We start from the raw sequence: 19,187 nt of genomic DNA on the forward strand, positions 1-19,187 counted from the left end.
GCGAGGAAGAAGGTCGCATTGATGACATCTTTTAAGATTTCTCTGTTCTATTTTACCTTGGCATTGTGGACACTGATGTTGAGTCGCCGCTGTTCATCCAAAGCCAAGTCTATCCTCGTCATCCCAAACAATTTTAGCGCAATTTAGCTTGGAATATGAGCGGCCGACCGCTCTTGTTTGGTGAGGCTTCTTTGCAAATTGTTTAGGTCACAAAATCCCATTTGAGTCCACACAGTTCCACAGGTTGAAAAAAGAAGGCAAGGAAAGCAGAAAAGGAGGTTTCTTGCAGAACATCCACAAAGCCAGTCTTTTCACGTATACCACTCCGATTGGAAAGAGAGAGTAACTTTCCGTCCTGCTGATTGATACAAACCATTCAGTGTTGGTCCTCCTTTAGTAATTATCTCCTGCTTCGCTTGAAACTCCACTTTAGAAAACTGTTTAACTGTGGAAATGTTGTCATCCATGTTGAAAGTCGGGGTGCACGAGACGGAAAAAATAAGTCGCTGCGGCACTTACCCGCTGAGGCCACCGTATGTCTGGGATCATGAGCGCCCCGCCCCTATCATGAGGCACGAGAACTGTTTGCCTCGCCTCAGACCTTTTTCTCTGCCGTTTTGATGGCTCAACCAACACACAAAGCATGTTACTCGCTGCGGCACTTGACTCGCTTGTGCCACCGTATGTCTGGGATCATGAACGCTCAGCAACACACCAGACAAGAACGCGCTCTGGCCGCACGGCAGACAGAGAAGTTTACCCGGGTGTTACGACTCGGTGTAAGGAGAAGACCCAGATGCAGAGAGGAAGTTCAAAAATAAAGCTTTTATTTTGAAATAACTTTTTACCTCCAGTGCAAAAAGTATTTTGCAAGAATCATAACAATACGCGGAAAAATGATTCCGAGGATAAACAAGTACATTTAAATCACTCCCCCCAAAAAAGGAGGAATACTAATCTAAGAAAAAATTAACAAAAATAGAATACCAATAAGAATCAACCAAACGCGCTCCAACAGGAGGAAAAAACACAAACCATCTATATATAAACACTAACTAGGAATAAACAAAAAGTCACTCAATCAATGAGGCAATTAATACGAAATTTGGAAAAACAAAAACTCAGCAATAAGGTAGACGAAGGATAACAAAGGCCGCTTGAAGGAGGAAAAAGTAAACTCAAAATTACAGCAAAAGACTGCTTGATCCAAAAAAGAGAACCAGGGAAAAAGGAGAAAGACAAGGAGGTTTTCAAGGACATGGACATGGACGCTAGAAAGGCACGATAGACGAGACGATCTGGCACAGGACTAAAGGAGCCGTGAGCTTAAATAGGATATGGGTATGATGGGATACAGGTGGAAACAATCAGGGATCAGGGATGACGTCAGACTGGTGACACAAGAGGAAGGGCCTGTGATCTGAAACAAGAGGGTAGCTTTTCAAAATAAAACACGTAAATCACAAGACAGAAAAACAAAGACAAGACTTCCCTCACCGAGGTGTGACAGAGGGATTGCGAAAATTCAGCGATTTTGAAGAAAAAAATCATCCAAAATGGTGAAGCTAAATAAAAATTAAAAACTAACAATTACAATTATTTTATCATTATAGATTTTATTTCTTTACATGATCACAGGTGAGGCACTGCCTACTCTGCCTCCCCGGACCGCACGTCACTGTTTGTTGTGATACAACAGAGGACCGTGATTGCCGTATTTGACAGTGAAATGATTGCTGTGGAATATAAGGTTATTGTCATTTTTACACTCATTTTTTGTAATGTTACAGTAAATTGTGATGACAGTATTTTACTGTAAAAAAACATGTTAAATGCTGTGACTTTTTACAGTATACAAAAAGTTTATATAGGCTACTGAAGATTTTGTGATCATTCGGAAGATGTATGGCACATTAAACGTATTTGAGAGTTTGCAATCTAAAACACTATCAATACATTTTATCAACTTGTTTATGTTCTTATTGCCGAATTAAAGCTATAAAACAATAACTTATGAATGCATTTTTTTCATTTATGGACCTATATTTTTAAATAATTAAAACTAAATTGTATTTTCCAAATGACCAAATAGAAACTAACAGGTGTTGAGGGTGTATGACAGTATATAGTAACAAAGTCTATATACTGTCAAACAAACGTGTTATGGTAGTTAAAACCACGGTGAAAATAAACACTTGCCAACATTCTGGTGTCTTTTTTCCCCTCCCTCAAGCTGCCATTTGTCCCCTTGCCTTATATTATGTGGCACAGCATGCTGCAGGAAACCCAGCAGAGAGCATGCAGGCTTGGTTAAAGAAACACCTGACCCATGCTGGGGAGGTTAAAACAACCCTTCAACTTGTCATCATAGCTGACAGGACGACATGCTCATGGGCAATTTTAACTGGCACCTGCATTATTTTGGCTGTTCTGTAAATGTCTGATGATTACACAATAAGAACAAAATCACCAGTATTTTATAGTATTGAACAACATTTTTTTTCACGGTAAAATGTAATCAGAGACCTCTGTAATATCACAACAAATAACTCTCAATTCAAACTGGTTTGTCTCAATGGGTTCCTTAAAGGACATTGCACACTCCTGTGCAGCAAGTGGCAATATGTTGTCAAACCGAGAGAATAATAAATTATAAAAAAAAACAATTGTAGAGAAACAGCATATTTATGTAATTTTATTGTAATGAAGTACAAATTGCAACTGTGAAGTTACATCATTTAGTTGTAACTGTATTTTAATTGACCGTAAAATCACAGCTTGGAAGTTACAGTAAATTGCTATGAAGATATTTCACAGTAAATTACTGTAAATGTTACTGTGAAAGTAATGCAAATACTAGCCAGGAATTTGCTGTGAATTTACAAAAACATTTTTTTACAGTTTTGCCCAAAAAAACACAGAAAAAACCCCAAAACAATTTAAATGTTTCCTCTTATTCCCAGTAAAATTATGTTGTCTTGTAAAAAACTAAACAAAACAACAAACAATTATTTCACAGTGAAATACTGTAATCCAAATTTAATGGACCCTGACAACAAATTACTGTAAAAATGAGGCTATATTGCACATCACTTAACTTCACCGTAAATTATTGTAAATGTTACTGTGAAAGTAATGCAATTATTAGCCAGGAATTTGCTGTGAATTTACAAAAAACATTTTTTACAGTGTTGCCAACAAAAATTAATTTCAATGCTTCCTCTCATTCCCATGCAGGAAATTATGTTGCCTTGTAAAAACCCCAAAAAACAAAAACAAAAAACTATTATACCACAGTAAAATACTGTAATCTAAATGTAATGGACCCTGTTAACAAATTACTGTAAAAATGGCGCTATACCAATATTGCACAGTATTTAACGTCACAGTATCGCTCCATTCACTTTCTACCGGTTGTCCCTTTTGGGATCGCGGGGGGTCGCTGGAGCCTATCTCAACTGCATTTGGGCGGAAGGCGGCGTACACCCTGGACAAGTCGCCACCTCATCACATAACTTCACAGTAAATGTTACTGTGAAAATAATGCGTTTTTTTGCTGAAAATGTACTGGGAATTTACAACGAAAATGTTTACAGTGTGTCCATAAAAGAAAAAAAAAGTACAACATTTAATTGATCTTGTTCTTGACTTTACAGTTGATACATTTAAATAGCATGGAGTCCGAGGTCACACATTGATCAAATACAAACAAATACAAAATAAAAAGTCCAAATATTGTGCATACAGGAAGTCATACATGATGTATCTTTATGAAAGACGTCGATTCGGCTTGGGTGTATAAAATATCTGCAAGTACAAATTTTAAAAATAAATAAGTCCGACCCTGCGATATGCAATTAACAAATGTTAGTGATAGCCGATATCGTGTTATAAATATGTTCGTGTTTTGTACACACATGAAAAAAAAACAACAATCACAAACATATCAACAGGTGTGTGAATAAATAGCAACATCATCTTTTAACATTATAGACATTTTCTAATTACAGTAAAAGAAAGCGTTATTTACAAAAATATACTATATGAGCAGTTACGGGAAAGGGGGGGGGGGGGGGCAGCTGCACTATAAAAGATGATCCGGAGAGCAAATATCATCCTCGATATCAACATCGTCGTCGTTTTCGTCCAGCAGATAAGTGTTCGCCTCCAGCGGACCTTTCTTCTCCGCCGATTCGCCCTCGCTTGAGTTGTCCGCAGATCTGTCCATCTCTCCCGGACTCGTCTTGCACTCGTCCTGGGCTTTTCTCACCTGCTTCTTGTGCTTCATCCGCCGGTTCTGAAACCACGTTTTCACCTGCGATCGATACATAGAATACATGAACGATACAGTCCGTCGAAGACATGATTCTGACTCAAAGACATAAACCCAGAAGTCATTGCAGAAAATAAAGTATTTTTTTACAGAAACAATTTTTTTTAATTAATATGCAAGAATAAGAAAGATTTATACAATATTTGAATGCAGTGGGATTAATAAAGTATTTCTGATCGGATATATATATATTCATTGTTGTCCTTATTTTACGTCTCCACACAATGTGTTCCTGTTTTTTCATTCATTTTGGATTGTACTTTGATCTTTATTTCTGACATAATTTTTCCCTCTTGTCACAAAGTGTGATGTTTTTTTTATGTTTCCATATTAATATTTGAGTTTGTATTCTCTGTTTTATTACTTGACTTGTATTACCTACGATGTGATTACACAAGTGTATTATATATACTACATTGTCCTTAACATGGATTATTTTTTCTTTTTCTTTTTTTTAAATCAACAATAATTACAGTGAGGGTCCTTTATTTAAAAAAGTTGATTTTTTTTTCAATAATGGAAGAGCTACAAAAAAATATAACACTTAAGATATTTCAGATTTTAAAACACCTTACTGTTTTTTCATTTACACGTGCATGTATTTTGATCTTTATGTCTAACATTATGTTTTCCCTTATTAAACAACACATATAACAGTGTCTTGTGTTCTTTAACATATTAATATTTTAGATTGTTCTTTGTATTACTTTATTACAATGGTCTTACAAAATATATAGTCCTTTAACATTGCTTTTGTAAAAAAAAAAAAAATTACAGTGTATTTCACATATTTTAAAAAAGCAGTAACGAGAGAAACGATAACAATTACGGGAGAAGTAAAACAATTTTAATTGAGATATATTTATGTGTTTTATATTTTAGAAAAATAGAAGATGTGAAATATGCAAAATATGGACAAAATACAAATCTAATATAAAAAGTAAATATATAATGGTAGGACTACAACAAAATATATATTTCAGATTTTGTAACTCCCTTCCTTTTCTGCTAAAATATAAACTGTGCTTCTTCCTACTCCTTTTTGGACATGTTGAATTGTGCTATTGTTTCATACTGTTAAGCATGTCTGAAACAAATAAACCATTTCTATAATGAAGCATGCATGCAGGCCCATAATACACATCGTCATCGGTTTTATTTATAATATTTAGATTAAAAACTGGGTCCAATGGGAGTTTATAAAGTGGTTCTTGAGTTGTACCAAATCTGAAATATTTCACGAACATCTTTTCATTTTATATAAAATTTACTGCCATAACACACAAAAATGGGGTTAAACTAATAAAATGCGGCAAATTAACTTTCACCTGAAGAACACCAAACTTAATTGTATGTGCCGATGTGAACGTGTTTTAATAATAATATTAATAATAATAATAATAGTAATAATAATGACAATAATTATACTACTTTCAAGGCACTGGAGTCAAGGTCACCACTCGGAACTTAAAGGCAGGATAAGTAAAGCTTGCAACAGAGCAACCATGGGGGAAAAAAGCAGACAAATGCAGGAGACGCGCGCCTGCCTGCAGGTGAGTTTCGTACCTGCGTCTCGGAAAGGCTGAGAGCGGTTGCCAGCTCCACTCTCTCCGGCGTGGACAAGTACCGCTGGATTTCAAACCTCTTCTCCAGGCCGGAAAGCTGCGAGTCAGAGAAAACCGTCCTGGCCTTCCTGCGTCTGCAGTGTTTCCCCGGTAAGTCTGCGTGGTGCTGGAACAAGCCCGGTATCTGCATGCCTGCAGCCCGGGGGAAGGGAAACTTAACTCATGTTGTATATGCATAATGCTTGAATTGCATAGTAAATGTATAATATTTTTTCAATCTGTCTATTTACACTGGGACGAATGTTATCGACATGTGCATTCCGTTTGTATTAATTTACATTATTACTGTAAGGAGATTTTGTAGTATCTATTTTTGCATGCAGGTGTTTTATTAGGCATATTTATGCAATTTAGAAAAAACAAATATATTCTGGCGGTGTCAGTTATGTGCGTGATTCTCTTTAGATACAATATAGCTCATACACCCCCAAAACACTACAAAACATTATTATTATTTTTTTTAACCAAACAAACATTTTCCTAAAATGTAAGCTTTACTATACTATTCTATTCTTGCACCAACTTATTGTTCCAATTGTTCTTATTAAGATGAAGAAATGCGTTTTTAAAGATCAATAGTTGAACAATTAAAATAAACATTTTAACCTAACAACATTTTTATTTAAAATATAAGCTTCACAATTGTATTCTATATTTCTGCACGAACGTTTTATTCTCTGTTTTTTTTGTACATACACAATAAATCTCGTGCACCCTAAAAAAATACAAAACGTAAATACAATATTTATTTTCAGAACAAAAAAGCTCCTTAAATGTAAGCTTTACTGTGCTATTTTATTTCCGCACCGGATTTTAACTTATTGTTCTTACCAGATGTAAAAAAAAAAAAAAAGTGCTGTTTTTTTTACAGACACAATAAATCTCCAGCACGCCAAAAAAAAAAAACAATACAAAACAAATTGAAAGATTTAAATATTTCTTCTTTTTTTTACCAACCCAAAAAAAGCTTCTAAAAGGTAAACTTCAATTTCTGCACCAATTTTAAAGTTATGTTAATTAGTAATGAAAGGACACAATATAATTCGTGCACACCAAAAAACCCCCCAAAAAACAATACAAAATGTAAAAATTAAATATTTAAATACATTTTGTTTACAACCACAACAATAAAAAGGTCCTGAAATAAAAGTCGCTATGCTATTCCATTAGTTTGCACCAATTTTGAACTTTGAACAGTTTTTATTTCAGACAAAAAAACAAACAAACAAACATACAAAACGAAAAAGTATTTAATTGCATTTATTTTTATTTTTTTTAAGCAAAGCCAAAACGTTGTTCTTACCAGACGTGAAGAAGTACTGGTGATGCTCTGGCTTATGGAGCGGATGGTGCGGATGCGGGGCCAGGATCGGCGTGGGCACCAGCGGGTATCCATACTCCAGGATCGGCATCCGCGAGGCCAAGGAGCCGCAGAAAGGCGAGGGGATGACTTCTCTCAGCGGCTTGGGTTTGTGCAATAAAATGTCTTCTATAAAAAAGGACGTCGACCTCTGCGTTGGCGCCACACTTGGGTAATTCATGCTCATAGTTCTTTTTTCAGAGGTATATTTGATCGCTTGAAAATATGTCTTTTTTTTTTTATGGGTTCTCCCGGCGTGTTCAGGTCCGAGATCCGAGGGAAGACAGATTGTCATCAAGTATTTATTCTGACAGGAGTGGGGAAATTGATTTAGCCATCAGCCAATTAGAGCGCAGGATAGGTGGGAGAGACTTGGCTAACCCGCTGTTAGCTCCTATTGGTTGGAATTGCGCACTTGGTGAAGCGGTGATCAACCAGTGAACACATCACTCATCCCCACGACTTCAAATGTTTGCTGATGTGCATGTTAGAAAACAGCCATCTTATATTCGAAATATGCACTTTTATCTTTCATGGTTTTCTTTTAGTCCTACATGGTTTTTAGTTTTCTTTTTTTTAAAGGGGTCTTTCTTGGTGTGAATTTCAGAATTTAAATTGAATTTAAGTAGTGTTTTTTTTCCAAATAAATTGGAATAAGTTACATGCAGTCCTTCTTCATACTTCTTCGTAAAGGCCTACTGAAACCCACTACTACCCAACACGCAGTCTGATTATATATCAAGGATGAAATATTAACATTGCAACACATGCCAATACGGCACTTTTAGTTTACTAAATTGCAATTTTAAATTTCCCGGGAGTTTCATCTTGAAAACGTTGTGTAATGATGACGTGTACGCGAGACGTCATGGGTTTTTAGGAAGTATGAGCGCTGCGCACACACACAGCTAAAAGTCGTCTGCTTTAACGGCATAATTATACAGTTTTTTTGGACATCTGTGTTGCTGAATCTTTTGCAATTTGTTCAATTAATATCGGAGAAGTCACAGTAGAAAGATGGAGTTGGGAAGCCTTAGCCTTTAGCCACACAAGCACACAGTGATTCCTTGTTTAAAATTCCTGGAGGTGAAACTTTCCTGTGGATCAGAGCGCGGATCCCGACCACATGTCAACCAGCAGGTTTTGGTGAGAAAATTAGGTTAAAAAGTCAGTTCTTACCGGAGAAACGCTGAGCTTGTGCCGTCCAACCCTAACCCTAACCCCTGAGACACTGCGCGTCAAGACACCCGTGGAGACACCCTTCCGACTATCAGGTACTATTTAACTCACTAAAACACTAGCAACACAATAGAAAGATAAGGGATTTCCCAGAATTAACTTGGTAAATGTGTCTAAAAACATCGGAATTCGTCCCAATGCAATCGCGTTTTTTTTTTAAACTTTTTTTTCTAGTCCGTCGCTATCAATATCCTCAAACACAAATCTTTCATCCTTGCACAAATTAATGGGGAAATTGTCGTTTTCTCGGTCCGAATAGCACTTTTTGTTGGAGGCTCCCATTAAAAACAATGTGAATATGTGAGGAGCCATCAAACATGTGACGTCATCGTCTGTGACTTCCGGTAGAGGCAGGGCTTTTCTCTTAGCACCGAAAGGTGCAAACTTTATCGTGGATGTTCTCTACAAAATCCTTTCAGCAAAAATATGGCAATATCGCGAAATTATCAAGTATGACACATAGAATGGACCTGCTATCCCAGTTTAAGTAAGAACATTTCATTTCAGTAGGCCTTTAACAAAATTCTGGCTCCTCAAGGGCCCTCCATCCCATGCTAAATTCAACATTGCGACCCCATACCCACGCCTAAAAAAATATTGCATGGATTTGGTTAAAACCAGTTTTTTAAAACATGTACAAATCTTAATTAGGTTTGTTTATACTCCTTCTTCACCAAATTCTGGCTCCTCAAGGACCCTCCATCCATGTTAAATTCAACATTGCGGCCACAGACAAACGCCTGAAAAAATATTGCATGGATTTGATTGAAACCAGTTTTTCTAAAACATGTACAAACCTTCATTAGGTTTGTTCAATGTAAAAAAAAGAAACAAAAAAAAGACAAACTTGGATTTTACAGCATTTTTCCCCAGCAAAAGACTGAAATAATAATAATAACAATGAATTTGATTTATACACTACAAATAATAATAATAATGAATTAGATTTATACAGGGCAGCACGGTGGGAGAGGGGTAAGTGCGTCTGCCTCACGATACGAAGGTCCTGAGTAGTCCTGGGTTCGATCCCGGGGTCGGGATCTTTCTGTATGGCGTTTACATGTCCTCCCTGTGACTGCGTGGGTTCCCTCCAGGTACTCCGGCTTCCTCCCACCTCCAAAGACATGCACCTGGGGATAGGTGTGTGAATGTGAGTGTGAATGTTGTCTGACTATCTGTGTTGGCCCTGCGATGAGGGGGCGACTTGTCCAGAGTGTACGCCGCCTTCCGCTCGATTGTAGCTCAGATAGGCACCAGCACCCCCCCTCGCGACCCCAAAAGGGACAAGCGGTAGAAATGGATGGATGGATAGATTTATACAGCGCTTTTTTAGACATTCAAAGCCATCATTCAATACTCAACATTCATACTATGGTGGTGGTAAGCTACATTTTTAGCCACACAGGTGCTGACGGAAACATGGCTGCCAATTTGCTCTTATAGGCTTTGCTGACCACCACCAAACATTTATTCACATTCTTTCTCCCAGTGCAAGATGGGTGACCTTGCCTAATTAGGACACAACAGTTGTGAGTGGAAGCTGGATTCGAACCCGGAACCCTCAAGTTGCTGGGCGACCACTTCACCATCTGAGCCACACTAAATCAGAATTTACAGTAACATTGCAACAAATGACTGTAAAAATTACGATATCCTTGTAATCCACAGCAATTATTGTTATTAACAGTTATTTCACAGTCAAATACTGAAGTCATAGTCCTCTGTAATACCACAACAAATGGCTGTAAATTCAAACTGATTTATGTTTTAGTCTACGTTGCACAGTCTTAAGTGGCGGAACCGAGACCGTAATTATTTATTGGGAAGTTACAGTGTAGTTGTCATTTTACTGTAATTAACCGTAAAATCAAAACTTTGCTGTTACAGTTAGTTTATGTAAAGATATTTGATACCGCAATTGTTCATGTGAAAATACTTTAATTACTAGCCAGGAATTTACTGTGAATTTACATAGAAAATGTTTACCGCATGGGATGAATATATCCTAAAAAAACATTTTTATAATTTGGTATTGTTTTGAAAAAAAAAATAAGAAAAAAAGAGGTTAGTTTCGTTTACTTAAAAAAAGCTAACAAATTTAATATAAAATGGACAACATCTGAATGCAAAAAAAGGCAACAAATTTAATATAAAATGGACAGAATACGAACGTTAATTAGGTTAAAGTTCAGAATCAGAATCAGAATTAGAATCAGAAGAGTTTTTATGGCCGTTGTTTGAGAACAGGTTCACAAACTAGGAATTTTGCTTGGCGCAATCGTGCAACATAAAACACAAATAACACAGAAAAGAATAACATAAGCTGTGATTCAGATCTTGTTATTGATATTGTTCATGTACCAATGATTGTCACACACACACTAGGTGTGGCGAAATTATTGTCTGCATTTGACCCATCATCCTTGACCACTCCCTGATTATATAACCTGTCATTTACTTTAATATGCTTGTAAATCTGTCAAGTTTTCCTTTATTTCAGAGCCCTAAGTAAAAATAAAGTTAAAGTACCAATGATTTTAAAAAAGAGGTATATATATTATCAACATCATAATATTATACATCAGCATTATTATGACTATATTATTATGAATGTGTGGGATTTATGTCCCCTGTCTGTAAAAACTAGTAGCACCTCTGTTTCTACTCTTGAGGGTCCTTGAAATGACCACAGTCGTGTGCTATGAGATGCAAAAGTAAACTTTCACATAACTTTCTCCTACGCTGCCATAAAAAAATCATTATATTTTTTCTGTCACTTCATCACTTGCTCCAAAAAGCCAGTACTATAAGTGTGTGTGTGAGTTTGTGTGTGTGTGTGTGTGTGTGTGTGTGTGTGTGTGTGTGTGTGTGTGTGTGTGTGTGTGTGAGCTTTGATGACGTTATGTCGTCCATATTGAGTGACTTGTTCCAAGTTCGGTTTGCTGCTATCCAGGTGGAACAAACCATTTTATTTTTTTACCAGGGGGTGTAGGTAGTCTTAGACACTCTTAATATGATTCAAGCAACCTTATAATTGAACTTTCACAGCCACAATAATTTAGAATGAACATTAATGAGGTCTTTCATTTAAATATGAAAAAACAATCTTCAAACTTTACTAAAGCCCAAACCCACGCCCTTGCTACCAATCCCCACTTAACCCTCCACTTCGACGCCACTGGCTCTAACAAGTCATTTCCTCCCAAATTGGCTGTAATTGTCAGTATTAAAATCTGCCAGAGCACAAGTACCGTTCCTGTGCCCATTTACGCACCAAAGCTGCCGCTGTAATTTGATGATACGGTGTTGTCGTCACATTTCTAATCAGGCCAGTAAATGCAAAAGTGTCTTAATTTAGCCAGAATTCAGCCTGCAATGCAATTAGGCAATTAAGTGAGATATTAGAGCGGAAGCTGTAATCCTGACGCTGCAGAGGACAGGACTTCCATTTGATCAGATGGACAGGGAACAAATTGATTACAGAGGGATCAGAGCGCTGGGTCCTTTTCTATAGACTGATGTGCTTTCACTTTGAATATGCATATTTGTAACTCAGGCAACCTTTAGGCAGAAATGATTGGAACATGCATTTAATATTTTGATGACAGTATTTTACTGTGAACAAATACTGTGAAATCCTGGTGTACTAAACGGAATAAAAGAGCTGCCGACGCAGATGGAAGCACTACACTCTCCTGTGCACCTGACTGTGCATCAATAGTGCACACCGGGATAACACGTTGCTTTAGCAAGGGGATTAGAAAGTAAATGGATCAAATGTTGATGAATCGCCTTTAGGATCCATTCTTTCGACACGGTTAAGTAGCTTTGTGGCAATTTCATTAAGTGAACATTGGAGGCAGCGAGAATGCGTCACTCCTCTAAGTGGTACATTCGGATCACCTGATACACCATCTGTGGTGGTGATCAATTAAAAATAAACCATTTTTAAACATATATTTGTGAGAAAAACAGATTTTGGAGAGATTATGCACAATTGTGGTTTTGGGAATTTGATTATGTGCCATATATTAAATTTTTCTTCATGCATGTAAACCGTAGTATGCAGAAAAGGCCGGTGACATCTTTGATATAATTTTTTATTGGGTACTGTTTGTATGACAATAATAAGATATGATAAAGAAATAAGTAAAAAGTAAAGAATAGGGGGTCTAACAGAAAATCGATATATCAATTTATATTCCTTAGATTCAACTATTTCAATCTGTGCTTGGCAAGTTTCCCCTCAAAAAAGATAGGTATCGATCCAAGATCATTTTAGAAGGGAATTGATCGATTTTATTTTCCTAGAAAAAGGAAAACATTGGATTTAAAAATGTCAGTCCTTATATGTATTTTAGCACTTTTAATAAAGAAGTTATAAGTTAAGTCTATTTCTCTGTCCGTCGAAACAAAAATGGCGGATAGCTACGGCGGTCGAGAAAGGTCATAACAAACGCAAACGCCACAAGAAATATCATAAATTACAACACAAAACTTTCAGCTACAGCACGATTGCAAAAGCCACAACAAAGACGAACGACACAACGCAATACTTTTAAAACCGAAACAACAATTATCAGCCAAGGAAAAGTAATTCAATGAGAAAACGAATAAGAGAGAGAATTTATATTTATATAGCGCTTTTCTCTAGTGACTCAAAGCGCTTTACATAGTGAAACCCAATATCTAACTTACATTTAAACCAGTGTGGGCGGCACTGGGAGCAGGTGGGTAAAGTGTCTTGCTCAAGGACACAACGGCAGTGACTAGGATGGCGAAAGCGGGAATCGAACCTGGAACCCTCAAGTTGCTGGCACGGCCGCTCTACCAACCGAGCTATGAACGCCGAATAAATAGAAAAGATGGATGAAGGGGGCTATGGAAATTAGGAGGCAAGGGGCCAACACCATCAACAGGAATGAGGAGATATACTTCACCGGCAACACCAGGGCGGTGAACAGATACAGTAAGGCTGTCCTTTATTTAGCAGGTATATCTACTCTTAAAATGTTGGTCACTGTAGTTTGACTGAAAATTGCTTAATTGTTGAAAATGTCAGCAGAAAATGCTTCCTTTTGTTAATTCAACCTAAAGTGTTGGTTGCACTTATTCAAATAAGATGTGAATGCATTGGCCATTAAATGTTGTGAGCTTGCTTATTTACGTCCATAAATCATTTATACCTCATTCCCTTACAAAAAATAACAGTAATATAGGAAGCTTCACCTTTAGTGTCTAACTTACAGTATTTATTTCACACTGCTTAATTTGTTTTGCTAAATAAGTTACTGAATCGATTCCTACTCACTGAATCGTTTTGGAGTGTATCATTTTAAATGTTACTGTAGAAAAAAAAAAAAAATATATAGAAATGAAACTAACGTGCTCATAATTTTTTTCCAGTCATAATACATTAAAAAAAAAAGGTTGTACATGTATCTAGATCAGTGTTTCTTAACCAATGTTTGGTCGCGAGCGTCTCCTAGAGGCAGCCAATAAATACAGTATCTGTTTCTCAGTTGTGGTCCATATGGGCCTCTGTGGTACTCAGTTGCAGGGACGCCGAAAAGGGGGGTAAAGGAGACGGATTTTAGGGGCCCATGATAGGGGGGGGCCCAGAGAGGCCCCTAATGATGATGAAATTATATGAAATTATGTGTTGGGGGCCCTGTAAAGATTCTTTTCATGGAGCCCAAAATCCCTAGCGGCGCCCCTGCTCAGTTGTAATACAGTTTTCCACAACTTGTGGCAGTAATAACAATATCAAACAAACAGAAGAAGACTGGAGCTAAAGTCCACCCCCAAGGACGAAAAAAGAGGTGAGGCAGTTTTTGGGACTAGCGGGCTACTACCCCCGATTTATTCTCCGGTTTGCGGACCTGACCAGCCCACTGACTGACCTCACCCAAAAGGGTGCTCCAGATCTGGTCCAGTGGACGGAGCAGTGCCAGCGGGGGTTCGAGAAGGTAAAAACAGCACTCTGCAAGGAGCCGGTGCTGCACATGCCAAATTTTAACATCCCTTTCTGTCTACAGGCGGATGTGTCGGGCCGGGGACTGGGTGCGGTGCTGACCAAGCTGGTGGAGGGCCTCGACCGCCCCGTGCTTTACATCAGCCGCAAACTATCGGACCGGGAGGCAAGAAATCTCATATTATAAAAATACACAGCATAAGGTGACACAAAATACGTGAATAATGAATCAAGCAAAATATGTATTGTAAACATTTTTTTTTACTGTATATTCTGTACTGCTCGCTGGTGTTATTCATGGAGTAAATTTTCTAAAAAATTGAAAACAGGAAGAGAAAAAATATGTGTAAGTAATTGTTATGAAAGGGAAAAGGGGGAGGATTAAATGAGCTCCGCTTCTTCCTAATCCTTTTCAAACATGTTGAAAAGAGAAACTGGAGATTGTGATGTGTAATGTAACTACAGTATATGCATGTTTGAAAAAAATTAAACTATAAACCAGGGGTCCCCCAAACTACACATCCGGCCCGCCAGCGTCCATAGTCCGGCTCGCCAGATGTCCCAAGTTAAAAAAAATAAATATATATTCTATATAATTTATTTTTAATCCGTCATATCTAATCAATTTTCTACCGCTTGTTACTCTTGATGTCTCCTAGCCACTCAGGCAATTCATATGGTCTAAAAACGCATCATCCCGTCGATAACGTGACATCATCACGCTCGGAATATAAATATTTGGCCCCTGGCCAAATTTTTTTTGACCCAATACGGCTCCTGAGACAAAAAGTCTGGGGACCTATGCTATTAACCATATTTTCTTTTTTTTATCAGCGACAGATCATTACATGGTCAGAAACATGTTAAGGGTAAAATGTTATATGAAGCACCTTGCCAATCAATATTTTACATTTGACATGTGCTTCTTCATGTAAAACAGACCCCTACACGGACCGCGAAACCCTACGCAGAGCGCGTGTTCTGCGTTTAGGGCGGGGCAGGCTTGATCCCTGATTGACAGGACAAAGTTTGATACCGACAGCATTTCACATCATTTTCATTCATGTGAAATCAACATTTTATTGTATGTTAATGTTAATGTTAATGTCTCCTCTCTGAGCTGCCACCTTATCGTGGTAGAGGACTTTGCGTGTCCCAATGATCCTAGGAGCTATGTTGTCCGGGGGCTTTATGCCCCCTGGTAGGGTCTCCCAAGGCAAACAGGTTCTAGGTGAGGGATCGGACAAAGAGCAGCTCGAAGACCTCTATAAAGAAGACAAAACATGGACCCAGATTTCCCTCGCCCGGACGCGGGTCACCGGGGCCCCCCTCTGGAGCCAGGCCCGGAGGTGGGGCACGATGGCGAGCGCCTGGTGGCCGGGCCAGTTCCCATGGGGCCCGGCCGGGCACAGCCCGAAGAGGCAACATGGGTCACCCCTCCAATGGGCTCACCACCCATAGCAGGGGCCATAGAGGTCATGTGCAATGTGAGCTGGGCGGAAGCCGAAGGCAGGGCACTTGGCGGTCCGATCCTCGGCTACAGAAGCTAGCTCTTGGGACGTGGAACGTCACCTCACTGGGGGGGGGAAAGAGCCTGAGCTAGTGCGCGAAGTGGAGAAGTTCCGGCTGGATATAGTCGGACTCACTTCGACGCACAGACAGGGCTCTGGAACCACTTCTCTCGAGAGGGACTGGACCCTCTTCCACTCTGGCGTTGCCGACAGTGAGAGGTTGCCCCCCGGCTTAAAGCCTGCACGTTGGAGTTCAACCCAGTGGACGAAAGGGTAGCCTCCCTCCGCCTTCGGGTGGGGGGACGGGTCCTGACTGTTGTTTGTGCTTACGCACCAAACAGCAGTTCAGAGTACCCACCCTTTTTGGGTACACTCGAGGGAGTACTGGAAAGTGCTCCCCCGGGTGACTTCAACGCTCATGTTGGCAACGACAGTGAAACCTGGAGAGGCGTGATTGGGAAGAATGGCCGCCCGGATCTGAACCCGAGTGGTGTTTTGTTATTGGACTTTTGTGGTCGTCACAATTTGTCCATTACAAACACCATGTTCAAACATAAGGGTGTCCATATGTGCACTTGGCACCGGGACACCCTATGCCGCAGTTCCATGATCGACTTTGTAGTTGTGTCATCGGATTTGCGGCCTTATGTTTTGGACACTCGGGTGAAGAGAGGGGCAGAGCTTTCTACCGATCACCACCTGGTGGTGAGTTGGCTGCGATGGTGGGGGAGGATACCGGATCGACCTGGCAGGCCCAAACGCATTTTGAGGGTCTGCTGGGAACGTCTGGCAGAGTCTCCTGTCAGAGAAAGTTTCAATTCCCACCTCCGGAAGAACTTCGAACATGTCAAGAGGGAGGTGCTGGACATTGAGTCCGAGTGGACCATGTTCCGCACCTCTTGTCGAGGCGGCTGATCGGAGCTGTGGCCGCAAGGTAGTTGGTGCCTGTCGGGGCGGCAATCCTAAAACCCCTTGGTGGACACCAGCGGTGAGGGATGCCGTCAAGCTGAAGAAGGAGTCCTATCGGGTCTTTTTGGCTCATAGGACTCCGGAGGCAGTGGACATGTACCGACAGGCCAAGCGGTGTGCGGCTTCAGCGGTCCCTGAGGCAAAAACTCGGACATGGGAGGAGTTCGGGGAAGCCATGAAAACCGACTTCCGGACGGCTTCGAAGCGATTCTGGACCACCGTCCGCCGCCTCAGGAAGGGGAAACAGTGCACTATCAACACCGTGTATGGTGCGGATGGTGTTCTGCTGACCTCAACTGCGGATGTTGTGCATAGGTGGAAGGAATACTTCGAAGACCTCCTCAATCCCACCAACACGTCTTCCTATGAGGAAGCAGTGCCTGGAAAATCTGTGGTGGAGTCTCCTATTTCTGGGGCTGAGGTCGCTGAGGTAGTTAAAAAGCTCCTCGGTGGCGAGATCCGCCCGGAGTTCGTTAAGGCTCTGGATGCTGTGGGGCTGTCTTGGTTGACAAGACTCTGCAGCATCGCGTGGACATCGGGGGCGGTACCTCTGGATTGGCAGACCGGGGTGGTGGTTCCTCTCTTTAAGAAGGGGGACCGGAGGGTGTGTTCCAACTATCGTAGGATCACACTCCTCAGCCTTCCCGGTAAGGTTTATTCAGGTGTACTGGAGAGGAGGCTACGCCGGATAGTCGAACCTCGGATTCAGGAGGAACAGTGTGGTTTTCGTCCTGGTCGTGGAACTGTGGACCAGCTCTATACTCTCGGCAGGGTTCTTGAGGGTGCATGGGAGTTTGCCCAACCAGTCTACATGTGCTTTGTGGACTTGGAGAAGGCATTCGACCGTGTCCCTCGGGAAGTCCTGTGGGGAGTGCTCAGAGAGTATGGGGTAAGGGTGGAAAGCCATCTCCGGGTTGGGGAGGAAACCCTGCCCCAAGTGGAGGAGTTCAAGTACCTAGGAGTCTTGTTCACGAGTGAGGGAAGAGTGGATCGTGAGATCGACAGGCGGATCGGTGCGGCGTCTTCAGTAATGCGGACATTGTACCGATCCGTTGTGGTGAAGAAGGAGCTGAGCCGGAAGGCAAAGCTCTCAATTTACCGGTCGATCTACGTTCCCATTCTCACCTATGGTCATGAGCTTTGGGTCATGACCGAAAAGACAAGGTCACGGGTACAAGCGGCCGAAATGAGTTTCCTCCGCCGTGTGGCGGGGCTCTCCCTTAGAGATAGGGTGAGAAGCTCTGCCATCCGGGAGGAACTCAAAGTAAAGCTGCTGCTCCTCCACATCGAGAGAAGCCAGATGAGGTGGTTCGGGCATCTGGTCAGGATGCCACCCGAACGCCTCCCTAGGGAGGTGTTTAGGGCACGTCCAACCGGTAGGAGGCCACGGGGAAGACCCAGGACACGTTGGGAAGACTATGTCTCCCGGCTGGCCTGGGAACGCCTCGGGATCCCCCGGGAAGAGCTAGACGAAGTGGCTGGGGAAAGGGAAGTCTGGGCTTCCCTGATTAGGCTGCTGCCCCCGCGACCCGACCTCGGATAAGCGGAAGAAGATGGATGGATGGATAATGTTAATGATAATTTCACAGCACATTTCAGATCGGATGATGTTTAACGTAAAAGTGGACTCCATTGTGTTACGTTGTTGTCTGGGGTTGCAGAAAGCTGTGCATGACCAAAGATTGTATATTGAGAGAGGATCTACCGCATGGTGATGTACAGCGATGTCCTACACAAAGTATATTTGCAGTCAGTCATATCATCTTCTTATTTGACACTTAAAAATACAGAGGACAGGACTTGGGTATTCTCAGTGGCAGTTACGGCCATGGCCACGAATAACAGTTGCTTGCTGCATGACCTCAGACAGACCAGGAGTAAAGTGACCATTGTAGTTAAATGGAAAAGTGCAAAAGTGTCTTTCCGTAAAAGTGTATTTAAAAAAAAAATAGCAAAATCATATTGCACATGGTTTACTTTATTTAGTTATTTATTAAAATGACTGAAGTAACAATCGGTGATGAACAAATGCGAACACAGGTATGGAAGTGAAGAAGGACAGGTGAAAAAATAAAACTGCAACAAATAAGTCTCTGACCTTGTTGTTCAGGGTCTTTTTTGTTTGTTTGTTTTGTTTTAATGAAGGTATCTTTGGCTGTTAGCTTTGTATTGGCTG

General features: G+C 40.5%; 1 protein-coding gene across 1 annotated transcript; it reads right to left on the reverse strand.

Annotated features, from left to right (window-relative positions):
- Positions 1 to 2,911: 2,911 nt before the first annotated feature.
- bsx (brain-specific homeobox) lies at positions 2,912 to 7,505 on the reverse strand. Its single transcript, XM_061896522.1, has 3 exons — positions 7,262 to 7,505; positions 5,900 to 6,090; positions 2,912 to 4,315 (listed from the first exon to the last, which is right to left on the reverse strand). The coding sequence occupies exons 1-3, from the start codon at positions 7,503 to 7,505 to the stop codon at positions 4,085 to 4,087; spliced, it is 666 nt and encodes a 221-aa protein (XP_061752506.1). The 3' UTR covers positions 2,912 to 4,084.
- Positions 7,506 to 19,187: the final 11,682 nt, after the last annotated feature.

This window comes from Nerophis ophidion, linkage group LG04 (assembly GCF_033978795.1).
Source record: "Nerophis ophidion isolate RoL-2023_Sa linkage group LG04, RoL_Noph_v1.0, whole genome shotgun sequence".
NCBI lineage: Eukaryota > Metazoa > Chordata > Actinopteri > Syngnathiformes > Syngnathidae > Nerophis > Nerophis ophidion.

Bases quoted from the DNA above. Each gene is read 5' to 3' on its own strand.
- bsx (XM_061896522.1), bottom strand. From the start codon at position 7,505: ATGAGCATGAATTACCCAAGTGTGGCGCCAACGCAGAGGTCGACGTCC. The intron at 6,091-7,261 runs GTAAGAACAACG...CCCGGGCTGCAG, and splicing joins CCAGTACTTCTTCACGTCTG to GCATGCAGATACCGGGCTTG. The intron at 4,316-5,899 runs GTACGAAACTCA...TATCGATCGCAG, and splicing joins TCAGCCTTTCCGAGACGCAG to GTGAAAACGTGGTTTCAGAA.